Genomic DNA, 23698 nt, shown 5'->3' with positions numbered 1-23698 from the left:
TCCAAGTTCACCCTTGGGACGGTCCCAACGGGTGTGCGCACAGCCTCCCTGTGGGGCTCAGGCCCAGATCCGGGCTTTCACGGGAGGCTCCCTGTGCTTCCTTCTCGTCCCTCCCAGCCTCCCACGGCACCCTGTATCTTTCCCAAAAGCCAGAGTGGGGTTTTTCATTTGGAACTCCGTAAAGCATCATCACATCTTTCTACTGGTTTGGGGTCTGTGCCAGAAGTGCAGGTCAAGGACACTGAGTGCGCGGAGAGACATCCGTCCACGGCAACAACTCTGCTTCAGCACTTACTGTTTTCAGACAGCTCCACGATGTAGTAGAGGACTGGGCTGTTTCCGTCAAAGGGTCGAACCCACGAGAGCGTCACGGCGTGGCTGTGGGAAGAGTTCAGGCCGGCCAGGAGGTTCTGAGGTGAATGAGGCAGTTCACTTGGGCGCAAAGGAACAGGAAGAAAAAAAGGGTGCACATCAGAATCGACGGTTAGCCTGGTTCTCACATCGCACAGTCCGGGTGAGGAATGTTTTGAAAACGGAAACATAAACTATGCCCCGGACACAAATTCTGACCACCTCTCCGCCCGAAAACCTTCTCCATTCACAAAGTGGTTGTTTCGCCAAAGATATTTGATTTAATCCTTCTGGTAGAGATTAAAGGGATGATGGCTTTGGGATTAGATAGGGAGGGAGTGCCAAGTTTTACACAGTATAGTATTTAATTGAGAAAATTCAGTCAGCAATTTGTTCTTACAACCCGAAGCTGTTAATGGGAAGGCGGAGGGCCACAGAAACAGGAAAGGGCCTAGGAAATAAGATTTAACTTGGGAAATTTTGGAACCTAGTCACTTGGGCTCATTTGCCAAAATGCCCACAGGTATCCCCAGAGAGTGGCTGCCTCTTCTTTGACCACATGACTTTGTGGCGTCATTCTGTCTTCTGCGAGATAACGGGGTTTGGGGGAAGAACTCAGGGGAATGTGGAGAAAATTCGAAAACCCCATGGAAATAGTAAACAGAACATCAGCAGGGCTGTAGAATGGAAACACAGTTGAAGCAAATAAATACAGAAAGGGGTTTACTAATAGAAAAGGTCTTTACTGGGATTTACTGGTGACAAAGCTTCAAAGTCCAGTTGTATGGTTTCTCCTCAGTCTGCAACCATACAATCCCTTCTTTCTTTTCCTTCCTTCCTTCCTTCCTTCCTTCCTTCCTTCCTTCCTTCCTTCCTTCCTTCCTTTCCTTCCTTCCTTCCTTCCTTCCAGAGAGAGAGAGAGTAAGTGCAGGAGGGGCAGAGAGAGACTGGGAGAGAGAATCCCAAGCAGGCTCCATGCCGGCAGCACAGAACCCAAGGTGGGGATCGAACTCACAAACAATGAGACCATGAGCTGAGCCAAAATTGAGAGCCGGATGCTTAACTGACTGAGCCGCCCAGGCGCCCCGGCAATCACAGCATCCTAAGTAGCCCTAGTCTGGTGCTTAACCTTCATGTCTCACAAATCTGGGAGCAGCACCCTGTTTCGTGGCCGTCGGGAACAGCTTTCTCTATAAACGTCCTCAGGTGGTACTGGGAGAGGGGTGCCACGTGGACCCGTTTCACCCACTAGCTAGTCTGTGGTCTCTCTGAGACATCAATTACTGCTGACCCACATAGGTCAGCACAAAGAGCCATAATTATACTTGATATTTTTAATTTAAAAAGCGTACTCATTACACTTTGAAATTTATTAAGCTGTTATGTGTGTGCAGCTACCTAAGAAACACAGCTCTCTCTAACCCAGGCACACGGTTAATAAACAAACTAATATTTCCAGTGTAGACGGAGACTTTAAATTAGTACAATAAAGAATCAACTTGAGCCTGAAATGTTGGCTTGTTTTCTCTTTAGTTGTGAATTAGGTTTTAAATCAGAAAGGGAGCTTTTATTTCTGTTGAGCTCTCCAGTAACTGATTCTTCCTTAAATTCCCAGTGAAGACGCCTATGAAGGACACGCCAGGAAAAAATATCTCTTCTCCTTTCCCTGTGCCCCATTTTCCTACTGGAATTGGGTTGTTCTCAAACCAAACCACAGTTGTTGAAATCGTCCCAACCTGAAAACAAACTGAGATAAACTTGGGTAAGTATTCCAAATAAGACTGTGGTATCATAAAGAATTGGTCTGGTCTTTGCCCCAGCTCCCTGGGGTGGAACTTCTAAGCCCTTGGAATTTCCTGAGGGGCTGTCTTAGCTGTTCACGGTGGGCCCGTCAGGCCACACCTGTGTTTTGCCAACAGCGTCACTCGTGGTGGGGGGGGGGGGCCCTGCAGAGTTCCAGGAGGGGGCTCGCCTGCTGGAGAGACCAGCCGTGTGGTTAGAGGGCTGGGGCGTCGAGCCAGTGAGATCAGCCAGACCTTCTGATCTCCTGGAAATGGAGGGGCGGGAGCAGGGGCCCGAGCCAGTGATAATGACGCCCCAGCCAAACTATGGACACCAAGCTCAGCTGAGCTTCCTGGTCGGGAATCGGACACGTGTGGAAGCTTTGTGTTTGGGACCCTCCCAGACCTTGCCGTTGCCTGTCTTTGTTCGTCTGGTCCGGATTTTATCCTCTATAATAAGACCGAAATCAGGCACTTAACCGAGTTCTGTGGGTTGTTCTAGGGAATCACCCATCCTGCTGGGGTGGCGGGAAGCTTCAAATGCTAGGGGGTCGGTCAGAACCACAGGTGGCCCGGGGGCCGCGGAGCTGCGGCTGGTGTCTGCGGTGGGGCACGGTGCCCTTCACCTCCGGGGAGTCGGTGTCAGGACCGCACTGCAAAGACTTGCCCAAGCCGGGAGGCTGGCTGACGTGACCAGCACTAACTCAGAGGACTGACAGGGTGGGTCGGTGCCCGGGACCGTCGTTCATGTGCGGACACTGCCCCACACAGGCCCGAGGCCCCCCACCACCGACTCACCGCCAAGTCAGGAGACGTGCGGGTGGCCCGAGGCCCTGGAGGCAGACGCAGCCCCCGTGAGAGCCTGAAGGGGCCGGGGGGATGGAGAAGAGGTCCCGGGAGGCCCTGGGCGGCATCTTACAGTGGGCAGGAGGCACTTCCAGTGACACGCCGCAGAGGGATTCTCTCTGGGGGTTGACAGGCACGGATCATTCTCCTCACTGAAACTGGGGTGTGGGGCCCTTCTTTGGGTCGGTGGTTACACTGCAGAATCTCCACTCCCACCACCGTCCCCCCTTCAAACACACGCGCCTCTAAGTAGTCACCACGTCCTACCTACCCTCCTTAGAAACGCCCGTAACGCCAACCCGTCTGCTTCGTTGCCACTGACCAGCTTCAGCCCGCCCGACACAAGCTGTCCCAAGGGCCACGCCACACGGTCCTCCCGCCCGTCCTGCCTGCCGCCGCCGTACGGGGTCCTGCCATGTGCTCCCCGCTGCGCCCGTGACGACTCCCTGCTACACAGCTCAGCCTCTAGCCCACACTGGCTGCTCTCCTGAGCGTCACGCTTCCAGCCACAGTGAAGGCCTTGTGGCTCGCCGAGTCCAGCCACCCCGTGACCTGTGTGCACTCACACGGGACGTCCCGTCGGTGGGAGAGTCGCGCCAATCAGAAAATCCATCTCAGCCTCCGAGGCTCAGCTTCCCTCTCACCCACGACTAATTCTTGAGCAGAACCAACCACTTCTATCTCACCGCAATCTACACATTTTTCAGTTCAGGAAACATCTTGAAGCCCTACGGGAGCAGGAACCCTACTGCATCCTGCTTGATTATGGATCTGCCTCCCTTCTCCAGGGAAGGAACATTTCTCTTCTCCCTTCTCTGCCTTTTTTCCTTGATCTTGGCATCGCCAACGCTGGCATAGAGTGGGCACGCAGTAAAATGTGGGGCTGACGGATGGGCCAACCGATACGGGAATGGATGGGTTAACAAACGAACACTCCCCAAGCCGGGGGCCATATGTGGAGTGTAGGGACACGGAGGGAGAGGCTGTCACAGTCCTGCTCTCGAGAGCTGAGACGCTGAGGAGGAGCACGAGGCCCGTATACAGGCTGAGACGAGGCAAGGCATCGCAGGTCAGGAGCCGTGGGAGGGTTCTGGAAATAACGGTGGGCAGAATGCAGGGCGGAGCTGCAGGAAGGGCCATCTGTGGAGGAGGTGGGGGTCGCATGGCTGGGAGGGGTGTGGGTGAGCGGAGGAGGAGGGAAGGCTCCCTTGGGCACGGAGGACAGGAAGGAGAAGGGGCTGCTGAAGGTGCGGGTAAGACTAGGGGGAGGTTTGGAGCAGCAGCGGGAACGCAGGGTTTGCACTGAGTCATGGAAGAAGGCAAGTAAGAGACACCCGTATTCAAAATTTCTGGGCTATGTGTGTGACGTTGACTTTCCAGGGCTACAACTGGGACCCCAAGGGCGACTCACTGGAAAGTGTCTGAGAGACACAGGAGGCAGTCAGGAGAGGGGACAGACCGGGAGACAAAAGCTGGGCTAGAGGTTAAGGAGCCAGCATCCACGGCCGACATATACATCCGGACTCCAAGAGGAGATGCGGGGAGCGAGAGGTGGGGGCACACGGCAGGCTGGGGACAAGACTGGCCATTGTGGACCCGAGGCTGTGAAGAGACAGTCTGCTCTCGTTCGGCCTGTGGCCCCCGAGAAACTCCTGTGTCCCCACACACCTCGTCTAGGGGCCTTAAGTGGCTGTGCAAGATCGAATCCTAAATTCTGAAAGTACAGCTTTCCCACAGCTGGGAAAATACGGGGCTTCTCGCACTCGATGTCAGATCATGCTTCTCTTAGCCTAAAAGGAGGGCCCAGAGAGGACCGATCTGACCGGTGACCAGATAGCTTCTGTTCTGGGGGGGGTGGAGGGTTGACTACTACTCACAGCCACTTCCTGTGGGAGGGGACACTACTTGAGAACTTCTCTGTGGAGGGTTCTCACCACAGTCCCTCTGTCTGCCCCTCAGAGCTTGCTGATTCTCACTCGGCATGTGATTCTCCTAAGAGGGGTTTGTGATTTCCCTCTTCCCAGCTGATCAAAAGCCACCTACAAGAAGGCCCTAAGGTCTGCTAGAAGTAGGCACCCTGAACAGCAAAATGGCAGACAGGTGCCTGAGACGGAGGCGACATTGAGAAGACGGTGGAAATGTAAAGGCAATGTAGCTTTGGGACATTTAGTGTAGGAACAGGGACCTAAAGCCCAGCGGTGCCCAAAGACATGATGTGACTCATCATCAAGAAATAATGAGCCCTCATCCACCGCTGCCCCACAGTCCTCTCCATGGGCTCATGGTCACATCCAAGATGGTGGCCCAATGCTCAATGTGATGTTTTACACACTGCAGAGCTCAGAGTCAGAAGGAAATTTAGACCTTTCCTAGTTCCAGCCTCTGTCCTACAGGAAAACCCCCTCTGTGATACCTCTTGTGTTCAATGTTACCTGTTTCCCAATGCAAAGAACTTTATAACATACATTGAAGACGTAAACTGTTTCTTTAAATGGTGAGTTTTGGTTATCGGGAAAATTAAGCTTTGCGCAATACTTGCCTGACCATCAATAACCGATAAATGAGGCTTTAATATATTCTGAGTCCATTTCAGAGAATCTGATCTAATAGAAATAGACTATGTCTTGGCGTTTCTCTGCCAACTTTGAAAGGAGATAAATGATCAGCAGAGCAACTCACAGACAGGGATCTGCAGACAGGGTGACAAATGAAAGAAATCTGCGAACAATAGAAATGAGGCCGGTGCCGAGTCACTTTGTGATTTAAAGAGAACTTGGGGGTGGGGGGGGACCCCTGTCAAGCCAATTATACCACAAGACTACCAGACACTAACAACGAGACACGGGGACCGTAGGGAAAGGGGATTAAGCCAGGTGTGTTTGGGGAAAACAGCTTCGAAAACGACTGAAAGCAATTGGCAAAATTGTGGCTGTAGCCGGCCTGCTGTGCAGCAGAGGCTCAGGTAAGTATTTTTCTATATGGAAGCACGGCCCCTTTAACGCACAAATGATGACCTGGTCAAACCCAGCTTCTCCGACTTCACTCTGAGGGTGAAGATGACGGGGGGCCTGGCAACTCTCGAGAAATGGTGTTAAATTGTTCACTCCTTATGATGGCTTTGTGAGGGTTGGCTTCACTGAGAGAAATCTCTTCCCTGCCTCAGGGTCCAAGTCTTGCAGTCGGCTCCATAAATTAAGTTTTCTCTGTACTCCAGACTCCTAAGAATTAGTCTCTGATCTCGGAAGGAAAGATGCAAAGCTAATTGGGTCTTTAAATGATTAATAATCACTCAATCCAGAAAGCCCTAGGAGCCTAGTTCCCCTGGTGTGTTCAATGCAGCAAGGTGCTCTGGGATGTGGGGCGTCCCAAACCAGCTCCTTCCCGAGAGGAACTAGCTAACTAGCAGGAGAGGCACGCCCAACCGACCAGTCGGGGACTGGCCGTTTCGTGATGCCCTGTGGATGGTTAATTTATAGGGCACAACCCGGGACCACGTGGATTTGTGGAAGCCTCTCCTCTCGGGGAGGCGATGAAGGCAGACCCCTCAGAAATTACTCCTCCTCTGTGATCCCCGTTACGCAAGCCCAGTTCAGCCTCGTGGGGCGGGGGGGGGTGAGGCTCACTCTGACATTTACTGGACATTTATGTACCGGGCACCATTCCAGGCATCGAGAGCTCAACGGCAAACAGACATACCTAGTGTGTCCGAGGGTCACGGAACATGGTCAAAAATAAAGCAGGATAGAAGAGAAGCTTCCTGAGCCCGGGTGTGGGAGGATGCTTTGGTGAAGGAGCGATGGTGCTTCTCGTGGGACAGTGAGCAAGGAACAGGAGCCATGACTGGGTGAGCTGGGTTCCAGGCCAGGGTGGTATAAACATTGGTTAGTTCAAACCTCACAGTGGCCTTCTAAGGTAATGGTAACGTGCCCATCTTGCAGTTGAGAAAACCAAGGCTGAGAAGTGGGCTAAGCTGCCCCAAGTCAGGAAGAGCTGGAGAAGGGGGTCCAGTCCGGCCTGGCTGGTGGAGGGCACCTCAAAAGGTACCTGTAGCCCTGCCAGGACCGCGACTTCTCCGGCACTGTCCTGGGTGTGACGGGCCAGGAGTCCAACCAGGCAGGCACAGAGGACGGAGCTAGAACACGCAACACACACACACTGAGAGCAAACCGACGGATGGTCTGCTTTTGAAAAGCCCACTTCTGATGCTGCTAATTTCTATATTTAACTAAGTAGCTTTTAACTCAAGTGGGGAGGCAAGGGAAGCAGGCTTTCAGCCTCTTTTGAAGGACACTATTTAGCTGTAAGTACCTCTCAGTCACTTCTGCAGTATGAGATTTTTTTTTTCTTTCCTCTTCTTTTTTTTTTTTTTTGTCATCAGAGTAAATCACAGAAATGTTACCGAGCTTGATTTGAAAGTTCTCCGAGAAGCACAAAATGCCCCTCAATCGTGAGTTACGACTATTATCATTACTATTGTCATTACTGATGTCGTACAGTTAAGACCTATCTGGATCTAAAGACAGACCAGGCTATAACCTACAACTTCCTCAATTCATTCAGATTTGCCAGAGTGGAGTGTTTATTACACTCACAATTCATAAGGAACCGCTGTCTTCCAAATCAGTTCTGTAACCCGCTGTACCTCAATTGGTTTGAATCACAAATCTGCAAATATTTCTATATTTAGAGATGAGGTGTCTTACCATTACAGAAAGCCTATTATTTTATAGATATGGCAACATTTGCTGAAAAATGTATTTTACTCAGAGGAAATCAAATAAGCAAATAGAAGGGAAGATATGTAAATCAGTAGACCATAGAGGTAGTGCAGAATAAAAAGCATGCCCTGCATTGGAAGCATGCAATTTTGGCTTCTGCTGACAGAGTCCTTATGAAATGCTAACACTCATTTATTTGTTACCAATGACGGATGATCTAAGAGTTCTCATAGGTAGCTTTAAAAATGTGAATAGCACAGTGGATCGTGTGAATGTGCTGGATGTGTACTCCCAATATTGTCAAAATTAAAAAAAAAAAAAAAAAACAATTCCCAACATGATGGAAGGAGGAAGGACACAGGCCCAGATCCGACAGGGGGTTTGGGCGCCGGGCTGGCTCCCCGCAGTGGAACATGAGCCTGTGTGCCCGGAGGGAGAAGCCCCGGGCATGTGAGCATCGGAGGGAGGGCCCAATCGGGAGGAGCCCCGCCGGTGGCTGGTAACCTACACACATTTATTCGTTCATGCATGCGTGAACCACCCGACACGGACGTCGGAGACCCTGTGGTGTCCCAAAGCATCGTGAGCCACTCAAAATGCAAGGCCTGCCATCCAGGTGTTTTTGCTTCAGCAGTGAAAGCATCGTGAAAACAGGCTCTTCCGGTGCACAGGCCCAGTGAACACGGGCACTTGCAGCCCATACGATCAGTGCAATGACAGAAAGTCCAAGCAAATGCTGGGAAGCCGTGAGGCACCCTGGGGTCCCCACGCAGGGGTGACCCTGTGGCTGAGCCCTAAAAGAGGCAGGGGCCCTTCAGACGGCGATGGCAGAAAACACGGCCGCAGCAGCCCGAGGCCCTGGGCGGAGGACCAGGTGAGCCCAGGAGGGCAGGAAGGGCCCAGGGCTGGCAGGTCCAGCGGCTAAGGGTGGGGCAGGGACACCTGGCACTTCACGCACACTCACAAAGCTGCAGGGCCACAGCACCTGACCCCCGCAGACATCCCGCCCACCTGTGGTCTGGTGACTAACCGGGATGACCTTCACTCCCAGCAGGTGACCGACCGTACGAACGAGAACAAGGGGTCGCCCTGCAGATGCCAACCAGGCAGGAGAACAGGCCTTTCCGGGTACTGGAGGCACAATTCAAGGCTCTTCTGGACCAGCTGCTAAACACCATTAACCCGTGGAACCCCAGAAACAGAGCTAGGCCAGGCTGCCATCTGTTCATGTGTTCACACATGTGTGCAACACACCCAGAGGCCCATGTGCTGAGCCCTTAGCAAGTATCCTTCTCCCGCGAACCCCCTCGGCTGGAGGCTTGGCTCTGTATGCAGACTGTTCATGTTGTACGTTCAGGGAGTGGCTTCTGTCTAGACTCCTTCCTGGACTGAGGTGGGCAGACACCAGTAGGAAAAACCTCTGAAACGGCCTTTTCTAATGGCCTCGCATGGCCCACGTTAGCCAGGGCTGCTGGCCTGCACCCCTGGAGCCTCTGCCCTGCTGCTTTGTTTGCAGATCTTACTTTGGTATGGTTGTGCTCAGGGACTGCCTGGGAGGCACCATTCTTAAAGAACAAATAACTACATATTAGAAAAAGGAAATTTGTCAGCAGGCTCTTTAGCCCCTGCCGGGGAACAGAGAGGAGCTGCATAAAGAGGCCCAGAGACGGAGGAAGGCAGTGGTTTCCCTCCTGGGCCCTCGGGACCCCAGGAGGTCTCGATCAGCTGCTTGCCATTTCCAGGATTTCCAAAGACTTCACGGAAAGCAGCTGTTTACCCACAGAGAGGCAGGTGGTGTTGACCTCAGTGCGCCACGTACCTGGCTGTCACCGAACGGTCTGGCCTCAGTGGGCTGGCCTGACATTCCTCACCGAGTTCTGTGGGTGTCACGTGGCAAAGTGGGCTGTTGCTTACGGGCGCTGCGGTAAATGGGTGATATGGTGCCAACGGGGGAGATAAGGTAATAATAGGAGGGTGAAAACCAAGTACCAAACCATCTGAACCAAGAGTGGAATGTTTTCATTTCCAGGTTCCAACAAAACCCGTAAGTAAGCCTGTACGCCTGTGAGGCATGAGGCCATGGCCTCTGACGGCTGGCTTGGGGACCCAAGTGGCATCACACGCGCTAAAAATAGCCACTTGGACTCGGGATGGCTGACCATAGCGCTGCAAGCAATCAGGAGGTGGTTAACGCTCCACGGCGGCAACACTCACATCACCTCCAGCCGGGCCGTCCTGGAGTCATTCCCCCCTTCCGAGAGGATTTCACAGGTGTAGTCTCCGATGTCACCCGACCACGTCTGGCTAATGACAAGGGACCCGTCCTTCTCCACCACGATCCTGGAACTGCCAGATGGGGTGATGATTGCATTGTCCTTTTTCCACACGTAGCTGTGGGCCAAGCAGGGAGTCGTGAGTTAGGAAAGCTCTCCAGTTAGGATCAAGCCAGAGGGTTAAGATCTGGGCCGTGAGTGACCGACGGCCTTGTGAATGAACCAGAAGCCACTGAACTGTGTGCTCTTTAGATGGGTGAATTTCATGACATGTGAATATATCTAAAAGAAAGAATAAAGAAAAGCAACCAAATATCTTGGCCACAAGACAAAAACAGATGCTGAAGTTAAAAATGGGTCTGTGAAGATCACTGAGAACACCGAACTGGCCTTTGGGTTTCGAGACGGGAAGTCTGTACAGTGTCATGATCACACATGTCACTTACTAACACTGTACCTCGCACTTTGCCCAGGAATGTTCCTGGAGGACAGGGGTGCTGCCTGGATAGGGGGCAATGACCGTCCCAGAACTCCTCAGAGTGGAATTACCCAACTCCTGGAAAAAGATCACACCCTATAAACTTGTTTTCTTAAAACTGCACCTCTTTCTCATTTAATGCTTTAGTTATGACAATTTTAGCACATTTTTCTTTTCAAATGTAGAATCAATTAAGAGCCTGGCCGGCCTTTGGTGTCAGTGGTCAGGGGTCACCACTTACTGCTGGACAGTGGGACATAACTGGCTTTCCTTTCCAAAATAATGTGGTCGGGTTTGCAAAATGTACCCAGCTCTTTAAAGGTTTAACATGCACAGAGCATAGACATTAATAAACTGCTTATCTGAAGTTACCCTGAGACAGAACAGACGTAGTCCCCCAAGAAGGAAATGAATAAATCGTTCGCTCTGGGGTATGACGTTCGCCTGAGATCATCCCTTAGGGGCAGTTGTCTCAGAGCAGAGGAACCCTGGGGCGAGCAGTGCCCCAAGAGTGAGCCATCTAAAACCCCTCCGGAAGGAGGCTCCAGTTCTGTTTACCCACACATAAAAAGCTACGAGAAAACCGCAAAGGTCCAGAGGGATTCCGGGTGAGCTCTTACAGTTGCAGAAAATCAGCCTGTCCTTCTCGCTCCTCTGGAATCCTACTCCCAAACCATTTAGAAATGAATGTGCTCTTTTCCAGGCAACATCTTTAAGATGGCCTCCGTGGACTCTCTCGGTAATCTTTGGCCTGTTAGTGTTTGTTGGTGGGTTTTCCTTTTGACATTCTTGCAACTAAACCAAACTTGGTTTTTGAGCTCTCGGGAACTCGAGAGAGCCAGGTGAAAGCACAGAAACTCACGATCTGCCAAACATCTGCTCAAGAAGAGTAAGCAAACAGCTCAGTCTCTGAATCCAGTTAATAACGTATGCGGCAGGGGCGCCTGGGTGGCTCAGTCCATTAAGCGTCTGACTTCGGCTCAGGTTATGATCTCACGGTTCGTGGGTTCGAGACCCGCATCAAGCTCTGTGCTGATGGCTCAGAGCCTAGAGCCTACTTGCCATTCTGTGTCTCCCTCTCTCTCTGCCCATTCCCCGCTCATGCTCTGTCTCTCTCTCTCTCAAAAATAAACATTAAAAAAAAAATGTATGTGGCAGCAGGCCCCTCCCTCTGCTCACAGTGAGGTGTTCAAGAAGGAAGGAAGGCATCTTGAGTCTATCCATTTGGCTAAATGTGTGCCTTCTGGCTGGGCTAAGGCCAGACTGAAAATTCTAGGATGACCGTATCATTCTCTCTAGATTTATTTTCAGGGCTGGTTCTGAAAATTAAAAACTATTCTGAAGGTGGCAGCTCTTTGGGAAGAAGCTCACCACCCAGTCACCTGTGTCTGCTGCCCTGCATTTCCCCAGAGGGGCACAGTTTTCATCATTACCCTCCTGCCTGAACTCGGACAAAGACGGGATATTACAATCCCTTCAGTGAGGCTTCAAGGCATCTAGTTCCCGTGTTTACGTGCATTTTCCTCTACATGCACGAGGTGACCGTGGCCGCCTTTCCTCTGGGTACAGGTCTGCCTTACTCCCCATCTCACCATGAAACCACCCTAGAGCAGAGGGAACCCCTCTCAAGTCTGACACAGCCCAGCATAAACGCTGCTGAAATCCTATTCGATCTGTCCGGATTTTTCTCTCATTAAGTATCAGCCCCTGACAAGTACGTTTTACAGATAGTGTATTAACCTTGGCAGAAAAATCATGAAAAGCTGTACTGAAGCCACGGAGTGGAACATAGCTCACTGTAAATAATACATAAGGCTGGAGTGGAAAATGGGATTTGTGTGATTAATGATGGAGCCCAAGACCGTGTGATGCCGTCATCAGGGATCTGCGGCTGAAATCAAAGTTGCCCAAATTCTCCCTTCGTATCTCAACTTCATCTCCTAAGCTCCCAGAACATGAATGAGCCCCAAACGCTGTGAGTGACTGAACTGACCGGAGAGTGATCCGGGGGTCATGAGTGGCTCCGCAGTGCAGAGTGGCCGTGGTCCCCTTAATCACCACGCGGTCCTCGGGAGGGTTAACGATGGACGTACGATCTGGGAAAACACAAGTCACAACTCAGACAGAATTACATGCTTGAGACTTTCCTCCCTCAGGGGGGAATGAATTGGTCACCTAACATAAAAGCCTCCAAGTTTTCTCTGATCTTGGCAAAACGAACGTAAATGGAAGCACTCAGGGAATTGGAAGCAAGCTCTCCACGGCGCGGCCAGGGCAGTCAGGCCTCCCCTCCCCTCTGGGGCCGCTCCCCAGCCTCTCAACCCTCCTGAGGAGAACGCAGACTGTATGCAAATATTCATTAGGTTCTGCGGTCTTAGGTTAAAACCGTGGTTCTTTCCCAAGATTATCAACATTCTGGTCATTTCTGCTGTCTGCACAGCACGTCATGACTTTGCAAAGTGCTTCCATTTGTATTGTTCTATTTAATGCTCACACAACCTCGTGGGGTCTGTGACAGCACCACTCCCAGCTTCCAGGACTAGACAGTGGCGCTCAGAAGTGCAGTGGCTCGCCAAGAAAGGCCCGGCTGTTGCCTGTGGCCGGTGAACCCCCCCACCGTGCACCTGTGAGGTGGACCCTGCTCTGGCCCCAAGGAACAGAGCCCAGAACATGGGAGTCCTAAGACTAGGTCGGGGCCCAGCCTGACCGCCTGGAGCGCGGTGTCCCAGAAAAGACCTGAGCTTTAAACTGGGTGTCTGCGGAAGGGGGAGGGTGGAATCCCCCGCAACCGCACAGAAGAGAGTAGGTAAAGGGTGGGATGTGCTCTGCAGGCCCCCCGAGAGCACACCCATCACTCTAGTGTTGCGAGGTTTTGAATCTTAGCAGATCTACAGAACTTTCTGGAGGGTGACCTACAGAGATGCAGACATAGTTCTTCACAAGCTGTTAAATGTCAGGTTCACATGTTAGGGACACAAGACAAATCAGAAATGGTCAACGGAGTGGGCCACGAGATGGGACAAGACCTCTTTTTTTGGTACCGGAGAATATTGGGGGAATTCGAATTTGTGCCTCTTTAAAAGTCCTGGTGTTTTTATAACACCTAAATAAATTAGAAGGGGTCATTTCTCAAAGTGGACACAAACTGTACCAGAGAGAACCAAATGGACATGAAATAAAGCACGATAGTTCAGCTTCTCCTTAAGGACGGTGTTTGAACAAATGAGTCACTGATGCCAGTTAAATTTTTCTCTCTTCATAGAGATAAGCTTTACAAAGATCAGTGAGCACTATCTTTTGCTTTTTTGAACAATGATTTTTTTTTTAGTCCTATAGATTATGGATGAAGCAGAGATGAAAAAGTACACCGGGAAGTGAAGTTAAAGGTGGGGCAGAGATACTTGGTAATGAATCCTTATGTCTGGAAAACAAATCATTCTCCAGTTCAGAAACCTGTGTTACAGATAAAGACAAAAAGCTGGAGAAATCAAAAATTTTCAATTCACTCCTAAGATATAAAAAACACTCACGTTTAATATACTAAGAGTGTTTTAGTTGGTTAAAATGATACTACAGAAAAAACATACTTTCTATAAAATGTTATCTCTTGACTCTTAACTGTTAATTCTTACACAATGCTAATAAAATTAACCAACCTATCAGTTTTGTTGTTTGGGCTAGTTTGGGATAATATCTCCTACTCTACTGACTTTAAAAAGTCAATCTTTAATCTCTCCTGAAATGTCCCATTAAATCTTTGAATCCATTTTCTAATTATTCTTTTAGAAACTGAAAAATTAATTACTCAACAGATTTCTATAAATTAGTTGTAAAAATAATCATTATCTTTTGATTAAATTAGAGAGTCCAAGGGCGTATTGATATCCCCTAAGCACAGCTGACATGATGATTAAGCCATGATGAACAGAAGGTTCCACGTGGCCTGTGGTCCTTACTCCACACAGTCAGTGCTGCAGACGCGCTCAGGGACCCCTCCGTGTTGGTGGCATAGCAGGTGTAGTTGCCAGCATCCTGGATGAAGACGGGGGTTATCTGCAGACCCCCGGATTCCAGAAGCATAAACCTAGGAATGCGCACAGAGCCACTGGCCAAAATATGTTTTCCTGAAGAAAAGTAGAGAAACGGGAATGTCAGCACCAAAACCAAGAAAATAACTTGAAATAATCATAATAAGGTGGAAACCTTATGTGCAAAAATAACCAAAGCAGTTTCCCTTCTCATTATTTAGGATGACGGAGACCAAGAAAATCTTAATTGTGCAATACTGAGAAAATGGGTTAAACCAGTTACGTCCATGTACGTATGCGACTGTTATCTTTGGTGACTGACTCTGACTTTTCTTTATACCTGTATACATCTGCAGATTTTCTATACAAAGCTATCATACATACTAAATTGGGAGAAAAAATATATACATAAAAGAGAAGAACCCCCTCTTGCTTACTGACCTGCATGTTTAACAGCTCTGGTCTGGGTGCAGGAGTCACATGCTGGGAGAGGTGAGAAGCCTCTACGTGGTTCACCCAGAGGAGGGCGCTCCGAGCGTGACCAGCTCATTTGTGTGAACCCGCACAGTTTCAGCATATATTTGTTAAGAATGGATCGTGTGTGCTGTTCACTGAGGGACATGTGTGCCTTTGTGTGGAAGGGCCTGGGAACCACAGAGAAAGCCCATGACGTGATGCCCCTCCTCATGGGGACGGAAAACAGGTAGAATGGAGAGGGTTATGTGTCAGATGAGCCTGTGCTAGAACCATCTTTCCCTCTCTCCGCTTTTCTATTTTAGTAAAGCTCTCTGCCTTTGACGTCACTCTGCTAAGTTACACACAGGGAAGGGATCTTGGAAGGTCCTTCTGAGTCTTGCTGTCCATGAATGCTTCAGACTTTGACCCTTGGCAGAATCCAGTCTTTGGTTTCTCTGCTTTTTTTTTTTTAATGTTTGTGTTTATTTTGAGAGAGAGAGAGAATGCACAGGGGAGGAGGAGAGAGAGAGAGAGGGAGAGAGAATCCCAAGCAGACTCCATGCTGTCAGCGCAGAGCCCAACATGGGGCTCGATCCTGCAAATGGTGAGATCATGACTTGAGCCGAAATCAGGAGTGAGATGCTTAAGTGACTGAACCACTGAGGCGTCCCTCTCTGCCTTTTTTAAAACCAGGTACAAATGATGTCCATATCCTGTTAGTTTCAGGTGTGCATCCTAGGCACCTTTCTTTCTTAAAGAAACAAGGGTATTATTCTTCATTTCGAATATTGCCTTCACTTCATAAATGGAGAAACTGAGTCCTGGAAGCACTTCTCCAGATCCAGCACCTATATTTCAGGCAGCCCCTCACACGCCTAAGGTGGCCTATGAAGGGCTTAGGCAGAACACAGCGATATTCACACATTTTGAAAAAAGTCTGTTTGCTCTTGGAGACGTAAGCTCTGTGAAGCTTACAGGGCACTGTCCTTCTTACTCAGCCGGCACCCGCACCCAGCAGGTGCTCGACAGACGGCTACTCATCCTTACTGACCGAAGGCAGGCGGTGGGGGTAGGGGGCTGAGAACACGAGCCTTGGCCCAGGGGCTCCTTTCCCACGGTGGCCAGGCTGTGGGGGCCGCGCAGGCTACCCACCTCTCCTCCACGTGATGGCGGGCTTGGGCGCCCCGGACACCTCGCACCTCAGAGTGGCTGTCATCCCGTCGGTGACCGTGGTGTCCACTGGCAGCTGCGTGAACGCCGGGGCGACATCTAAGCGGGAGTGAACAGTGACATTCTCAGGGTGCGCCCCCCGGACGAGCCCAGACCCGCCTGCTGGGGGTGGCCCATATGGACTTTTATAGGACTAATCACACAGAACTGCAGCGACAAAAGATGAAAACCTTTCAGCAGTGACTATAACCTTCAGTTACTTGTCCCTCAGGAGCTGCCGATCTGTGTTTACAACCCAGAGAGAAACCCAGTCCGTGATGTAACGGACACGCGGTGGCAAAGTGCCGGGGCCCAGGAAGGGCTGTTTCAGAAGAACGGTAATGAGACGAAAGACATTTATTTAGATAAATCTAACAAGCTTGACTTCGTTACTCTTTAAAAAATAGAAAAAGCTAATTTTTGACTGTTAAATATTAACCACAAGATGACACTTTCATGAAATAATCAGATTTGAAGCCCTTCGGTAAAGATTTCCAGGAAGTGTTGTGGGCCCAACTGCTAGGGGGCCTTCTTGTCCTGGGGGGTCGGCACGGGTCTCCAGCTCTCAGGAGCCCGGAATGGGACGGAGACAGCCAGGGCGGCTCAGGCCGGCTTCAGCGAGGGCTCACCTGACTGTGTACCACTTGGAGAATGATTAAACTGGAAATCGCCGAAGAGCAGGGATCTGTGTGTCCCAAACCCTGGGAGGGCCCCACAGGAGCCTGGGCTGGGGTTCCCGGGGGGAAGCGGATGCTGCTGCCGGCCCGCCTTCCCCCAGGCGGGAGTCCCTACGAACCTCATAGGTGCCATGGGTGCCATCCCCAAAGCGTAGCCTAGAGCCCTCTGCTTCCTTGCACCTGTGGGGCCACCACCTGGACAGTGCAGCGGCCTCCTGCCTGGGCCCAAGTCTTTCGCTCCTCCCTGCGCTGGCCGCTCTACACCCAGCCTTGGGTGCCCTTTGGGACCTATGAAGGATACCCCACCACTCCCTGCCGGAGGCCCTGGAAAGCCTCCCGCTGGGCCTTGGCCCTTGACCCCTCCAGCCTACCTCCTACCATGACCCCTGGCTCCTGTATCCCCAAGCTTGTTCCTCGAAGGCACTTGCAGCGTCCCCTCCCTCACCCCATGACACACACATCCCCCAAGATTTTGCACCTTCGGACCTCAGCTCCCGCACCGTCTCAGGGAATGATCCCTGGGCACCCTCAGAGGCGCCTCCCGGGTCACCATGGGCCTGGCCTGTTGTCTCCTCTCATGGCCCTCATCCCTGGCTAGACGAGCTCCTCCTCTCTGCGTGTCTCCCCACTTCATGACCTCTGCCCTGGAAGGGTGAGACCCTCGTGTGTCTTCCTCAGAGCTCCATCCCCGAGCCTGACAGACCCAAGTGCCTGACAGAGATGCTAAATTAAATGTTTGTGAAACGAACGAATAAATATTGATTGCTTTACATACTATATTTTCTTTTCACTAAAAGGGTTTTAATTTGGAAATAAAAGCCTATTTTGCAAAACCGTGTACTTACAAAACAGAGAATGTAGCAGTATCATTATCGTGTATTTATTGTTCAATCCCCAGCTGCCATGGTAACCAGTTTGGTAGCACTTTTCATCTAAATTTCCCATCTGATCCTTGGAGGAACCTTGTGAACTGGGCTGAGATGGTTCAATTTTGGTGATAAAACTGAGGCTGAGAATTAGGGAATGTGTCCTAAGCCTCTCACTAGAGAAAGGTAGGCAACGACAGCCTGTTGCCTGTTTCTATAAATAAAGTTTTATTGAAACACAGCCAGGTCCATTTGCTCAGTACTGTCTGTGCCGCCCCCACGCCACTACAGCAGAAGCCAGTGGCTGTGACAGAGACCACGTCCCTCCGAGCTGAAAATACTATCTGGCTTTTTACAGAAAAAGTTTGCTCCAATCAACAGAACCAAAAGACAACCTACTGGATGGGAGAAGATATTTGCAAATGACATAACTGATATTTTGGTTAGCATCCAAAATACATAACGAACTTCTACACCTCAACACCAAAAAACCAGATAATCCAATTAAGTTAAATTAAACAAATAATCCAATTAAAAATACGGGCAGAAGACATGAACAGACATTTCTCCAAAGACATCCAGATGGCCAACAGACACATGAAAAGATGCTCAACGTCACCGATCATCAGGGAAATGCAAAACAAAACTACAACGAGGCATCACCTCCCACCTGTCACAACGGCTAAACTCAACAACACAAGAAACAAGTGCTGGCAAGGATGTGGAGAAAAAGGAACCTTCTCGTACTGCTGGTGGGAATGCAAATGGTGCAGCCACTGTGGCAAACAGTGTGGAGGTTCCTCAGAAAGTTAAAAAGAGAGCTACTCTGTGATCCAGTCATTCTACTCCTGGGCATTTACCCCAAGAATTCGAAAACACCGATTCAAAACAGACTCTTAAGGACAGAGAACAAACTGGTGGTTGCCGGAGGGGAGGGGGGCGGGGGATGGGGGAAACGGGTGACGGATGAAGAGCACACTCATCGTGATGAGCACGGAGGATGGAACAGAATCGTAGAGTCGATGGACCGTATACCCGAAACTGACACAACACTGTATGTTAACTACACTGAAATTAAAATGCAGGCTAAAAAAAAGAAAAAGAAAAGCCCCACAAGCTCCCGGCTGGCGCTTTTAAGATGTGCTTTAAATAATCCTAACTGATCAAAACTCAGCTTCTGGCTTAAGTACCCACTGTTATTTCCACTGTTACAGTCATCCAAACCAGAGGATAAACTTGACCCCTGGGCCAGATTCAAGGAAGTGGTCCCTACCGTACCAAAACAGACACACGATTCCTTAAATTCATTCGTTCTGGCAGACAGGAGCCATCTGCATACTGACACGATTTGCTTTCTCAAATGGCTCTCACACCTGAGGATATCAGCATTTTGCCTCCAAAAGGGCAAACATGAAAGGTATAATCCCATCATCACTAAATTCCACTTCATTTTAGAAGAACAATATTACAGCTGTGGAGATGAAAAAGAAAACCCACAGATACAGTGAAAGCCTTTACCTTTATTTTATTTTTCAAAGACAGAGTGCCAAAGTATTTCTGTTAATGGGCTAATAAAAGAAACTTACAGAAGAACTATAATTGTTCAATAAAACTAAAATAGAAAATGGATATAAAAAATGGGAAAGAGATCAAAAGAAAAAGATTAGGAATGAGCTATTCACTGAATAGTTCTTCCAGCTCTGTCCAGAAAAATGCAGATTTTTCTTTTCTACTTCTCAGCGGAGAAGACGGCTTGAGCGCCGAAAAATCAAGGTTTGTGTAAGAGCAGGTTGGGCACCAGGACGTGGGGGCAGGGTGTACCTGCTGGGGCTGCCGAGGGGCTTAGCACATGGGCTGCTCTCCGCCTGAGATGGGGCCCCTGCCGTGGCCACTGCGCCCTGCCCGCTGACCTGAGCAGATGCTACTCAGCCAAAAGTTGGGAAGCCCTGGCCCGAGGGCCCAGCCCGGATGGCCTGTCTTTCCCGACGGGCAGTACTCACTGGTGACGTCCAGGTACGTGTAGGTCTGGATCTCCCCTCCTTCGTTACTGGCAAAGCACTGGAAGATTCCGGAGTCCTCTGGACGCAGATGCTGGATGCGCAGGCCTCCGCTCGCAAGCATCTTGTATCGAGGATTGTGGAGCTTGCCGATGGAGACGGCATCCTTGTACCACTGGAGAGTGGGGAGAGGGACCCCTGTGTAGGAGTAGAAAGAAGTAGGCATTCGGAAAAATTAAATTCCAAGCACTATACACGGGGACTGAGGCAAAAATGTCTCAAAGGCTGCACAGCGATAGGCTGGTAGGCATTTTTTCATCTCTTAGCCCCTCCGTCCAACTCGTATGGTGTTGTTTTTCTCATCTCTGTGAAGACGCGGACACAGAGGGGCACCACAAGGAGTGGGAATGAACTCCTGACGCTGGGCTGCAGATGGTTCTGGACTCCCGGAGCCTGTGCAGGTTTGTGCTCTGGTCGGGAGGGAAAGGGATCCCAGCTGTGACCGCCCTCCAGACAGAAAGGGATGGGGAGAAAGGCCCCTGTCGCTCCGCAGGGCTGACGCTGCCCCTCGAGGCTGGGGGTAGGGTCACGGGGGCCGGAGACGCACTTGGGAAGGAAGTGGCCCTTGCAAACTCTGAATGTTGCTGCGAAGACAGATGGCGTCAGTACACACGCATCTCTTCGTGCCCGGCAGGTGGTGGGTGCACAGGGGCTAGAATGACTATTACTACAGCCAACAGCCAAACACGTGCCCCGTGTCTTCACCCCTCCCCCGCCTAGGGAGCTGGGCGTCACCCTGATGGAAGCAGAGGCCTGCCGTGGCGGAGGGGCGATGGCTGACGTCAGTGCCCGGCGCCTCAGGTGCAACTGGTGTTCGACCGCGCACAGGGGAGAAGTCGCTTGGCCCCTGAGATGCATGTGAGTCCAGCAGGTGGCAAGAAGGGGCAGGGACGGCACCATCCTTGCCCCTGGGAGCTAATGGCAGCCTGGGCGGGGCCAACACTGACCGGGGGGACGGGAGGGTCAGTCTGAGGCTGAGCGTCCCTTCCTCACCCTGGTGATGTGACAGAGACAACCCAGGCCTCGGTCAGAGGGACTGGAGCTCCGCGCCATCTGGCCGGCCCGTCTGATGGAGGGTGCCGTTGGGTTTGGGAAGGGTCTACAAGGAGGACAAAGGACAAGCTCACAGGGGCAGAGTCCTTGTATTACACGAAGGGACTGTCCTTGGCCGAGAGCATGAAGCCCCCTGCCGCTCACCCCCCACGTGGCTCTGCTCAGCACACGGAGCCCAGGCAATGAGGGTGCGCACACTGCGCCCCCCCTTCACCCCCCCCCCCCCCCCCGCCCGCCCGGCGCCTCGCTGCACGGGACAAGCCGTGACTAGGCAGAGGCCACGTTCCTTCCCTGGGCAGCTGCCCTGGGAGGCTTGGGTGACTGACAGTGGTGGCCACCGCTCCCTGGCCCTCCCAAGCCGCCCAACACGGGTAAGCTGGGAAGACGCGACAGGCTGTGCACAGAAACTCCACCACGGCACCAGACCACGGCATCCCGAACCGTGGTGGGCACACGTATGCTTGCCGTGGGCCCGTGGGAAATGCGCAGAGATGTCCCGGCTGCTTCCGTACCTCAGTTTCTCTACGCGTGAAATTAATTTAAGTAAAGCACGTGTCGGCAGTGATTCATGGTGAAAAGCACACCAAAATCACTTGATTTCAGATGCTATGTAGGTGTAAGATGTCTTCTTTAATAAATAAAGTTAACGTTGTGAAATATTTCAAGATAATGTATTTTCAGATTCTGTTCTTTGCCTTAATTATGTTTCCTGTCACTTTTCATTAAATCAGGAAATTAAAAAAAATCCATTTCAAGGTAAAAGCATAACCAATTCATGTAAAATCTCATAATAGCAATTACACGATGTAGCTTTCATGAAGAATAACCACTTCGCATACTGCTATCGTTTCATTGTCAAAATTAAAAGAAAGCAGTAAATTATACGATGGCAGCGTTGAAAGGCCTGTTCGATACATATTTACAAGTCTGTATGGTAACAAGCAGTTCACCCTGTAGAAATCATGCAAAAAAAGCATTCTCTTGTCAAGGGAAGAGCTTAAGATTGTCATTTATTGAAAAATAATTGTTAGGATATGGGGAACTCAGTGCCTTTCTATTTTAGGGCAATTTAGTGGCATAAAAGGAAATCTTATCCCCTGCAGGATTGCAGACTCTGCCTTCTAAAATCCGAGCACCCTAAATACTGCATAGCTTCACTTTCAGACCATCGTGGACCTCAAAAAGATAGGTTTATGCGAAAAAAGAGAACAGGGGCGCTCAGTCAGTTGAGCATCCGACTCTTGATTTCAGCTGAGGTCATGATCTCGTGGTTCATGGGATGGAGCCCCACGTTGGGCTCTGTGATGGCAGCATGGAGCCTGCTTGCGATTCTCTCTCTCTCTCCCTCTCTCCCTGCCCCTCCCCTACTTGTGTGCATTCTCTCTCAAAATAAATAAATAAAATGAAAAAATAAAAATAAAAAAAGAGAGAACAATACAACCCGTAGCTAGGGAGAGCTTTCCATGTCGCTCACATCACTCTCCTCTGCCCCTCCCCAGGAGGCCTGGGCAGAGCCAGACCAGAGGAGGGCGCGAGCAGGACAGGTCAGCAGGGCTGCTGTGAGCTGACCAGGGGCTGAGAACCGAGCCCCTCAGCCAACACCCTCTGGGCCGAAGCACAGTGGGTAGAGGTGCCCATGGCAGACACCGATCACTACAGGAACCATCAGGGCTGTTCACAGGACACCACTACTTTTCAGAAACGAAGAACGACATGCCCGGACCTGGGGACTGGTGGACATGTGCTCTGGGTCCCAGGACCTCAGCTCTTCGGGAGAAGCCAGGCAACCTGGCCAAAGCCCTTGCTTTGGTAGCTGATGGGTTTGGGTTTGGATCCTGCCTCCACTGGCACGTGACCCCCAGCAGGTGGTCCAGTATTTAATGAGATGCTCCTGCATGCGAGATGCTGGGCCATGATTTTATAAGTAGCTCCTTTCATCCCCCTGGCTCTGTGCCTTGAGCACGTTACTTACCCTCGCTTTCTAAGGTCTTGTTTTCAAATGTGTACTCTGAGATAATAGTATCTCTTTTATGAAGCTGTTTTGAAGATTTACAAAATCGTGAGCAATCCTTACTCCCCGAGCTCTTAGAATAAAATACCCAGCCGTAAGATGGACAGGTTTAAACATTAAAAAAATGTCCTTTTTCACTGACAGTTTCCAGAGCACTAGCATAGCTATTGTTAATGAAATTGCCTTTAAAAAGCTTGTCTCAGTTATGGGTTTTAGTATAATTATTTGTGCTGCCTGACAGGCAATGGAGACTATGGACGGCTCATAATCAAGGCATGGGGACGAGGGGGGAAATTACTGGAATAACAAAGAAAAAGTCAACCCAAAACTGGAAAGGCAAAAAAAAAAAAAAAAAAAAAAAAAGGAAGAATTTCCTGTGCAAGAATTTAAAACCATCTCTCTTACTAAGGAGAACACATAGGCGTGAGCCTCAATCACCCCACGGACAAGAAAGAAGTTCTTGCCCCAAGTCTTGGGGGGCACACTGGTGGAATCAGAGCACTGGAAGACAAGACTGTCTGTCTCTGTCGGGACGGATGGGGTTAAGGCCTCCCTGTCGCTCCTGTGGGTGACAGGTACTATCTCTGCTCTGCAGGGGAGGAAGCAAAGGCTCAGCAAGGCCAAAAACCTGCCTCAAGGTCACATGCCCAGTAACAGAGGTCTGCTCTGTTCCAGAGGCCCTGTGATTGACGTCACTGTCAACGTGTGTCCCCATAACGATGAGGATCCCGCCCTGGAAAATGCCCCTCCGCGTCACGGCTGCGTGGGGAGCAGCCTCCCCACACTCACCCATTGCTCGACAGACGATGTCCACGGTTTCTTCCACGTCCACTAAAATCCGACGCTCGGGCTCAGCGGTAAAATACGGTGGCTCTTTAAACAAGAAAAAAAAAT

General features: G+C 50.6%; 1 protein-coding gene across 1 annotated transcript in view; it reads right to left on the bottom strand.

Annotated features, from left to right (window-relative positions):
* Positions 1-23698, bottom strand: part of SDK1 (sidekick cell adhesion molecule 1) — an 883215-nt gene that overhangs the window by 205149 nt on the left and 654368 nt on the right. The window contains exons 8-14 of the mRNA XM_043561368.1: positions 23594-23677; positions 19684-19878; positions 16084-16200; positions 14404-14571; positions 12441-12543; positions 9911-10087; positions 296-432 (exon numbers count right to left, since the gene is read on the bottom strand). Coding sequence (XP_043417303.1) covers positions 296-432; positions 9911-10087; positions 12441-12543; positions 14404-14571; positions 16084-16200; positions 19684-19878; positions 23594-23677 — 981 coding nt within the window. The remainder of the gene's footprint in view (positions 1-295; positions 433-9910; positions 10088-12440; positions 12544-14403; positions 14572-16083; positions 16201-19683; positions 19879-23593; positions 23678-23698) is intronic.

The sequence above is a fragment of the Prionailurus bengalensis genome, chromosome E3, assembly GCF_016509475.1.
Source record: "Prionailurus bengalensis isolate Pbe53 chromosome E3, Fcat_Pben_1.1_paternal_pri, whole genome shotgun sequence".
Classification (NCBI taxonomy): Eukaryota; Metazoa; Chordata; class Mammalia; order Carnivora; family Felidae; genus Prionailurus; species Prionailurus bengalensis.
Note: the sequence above shows the minus strand (reverse complement) of the source record. Positions and strands in the feature narration are given on the sequence as shown.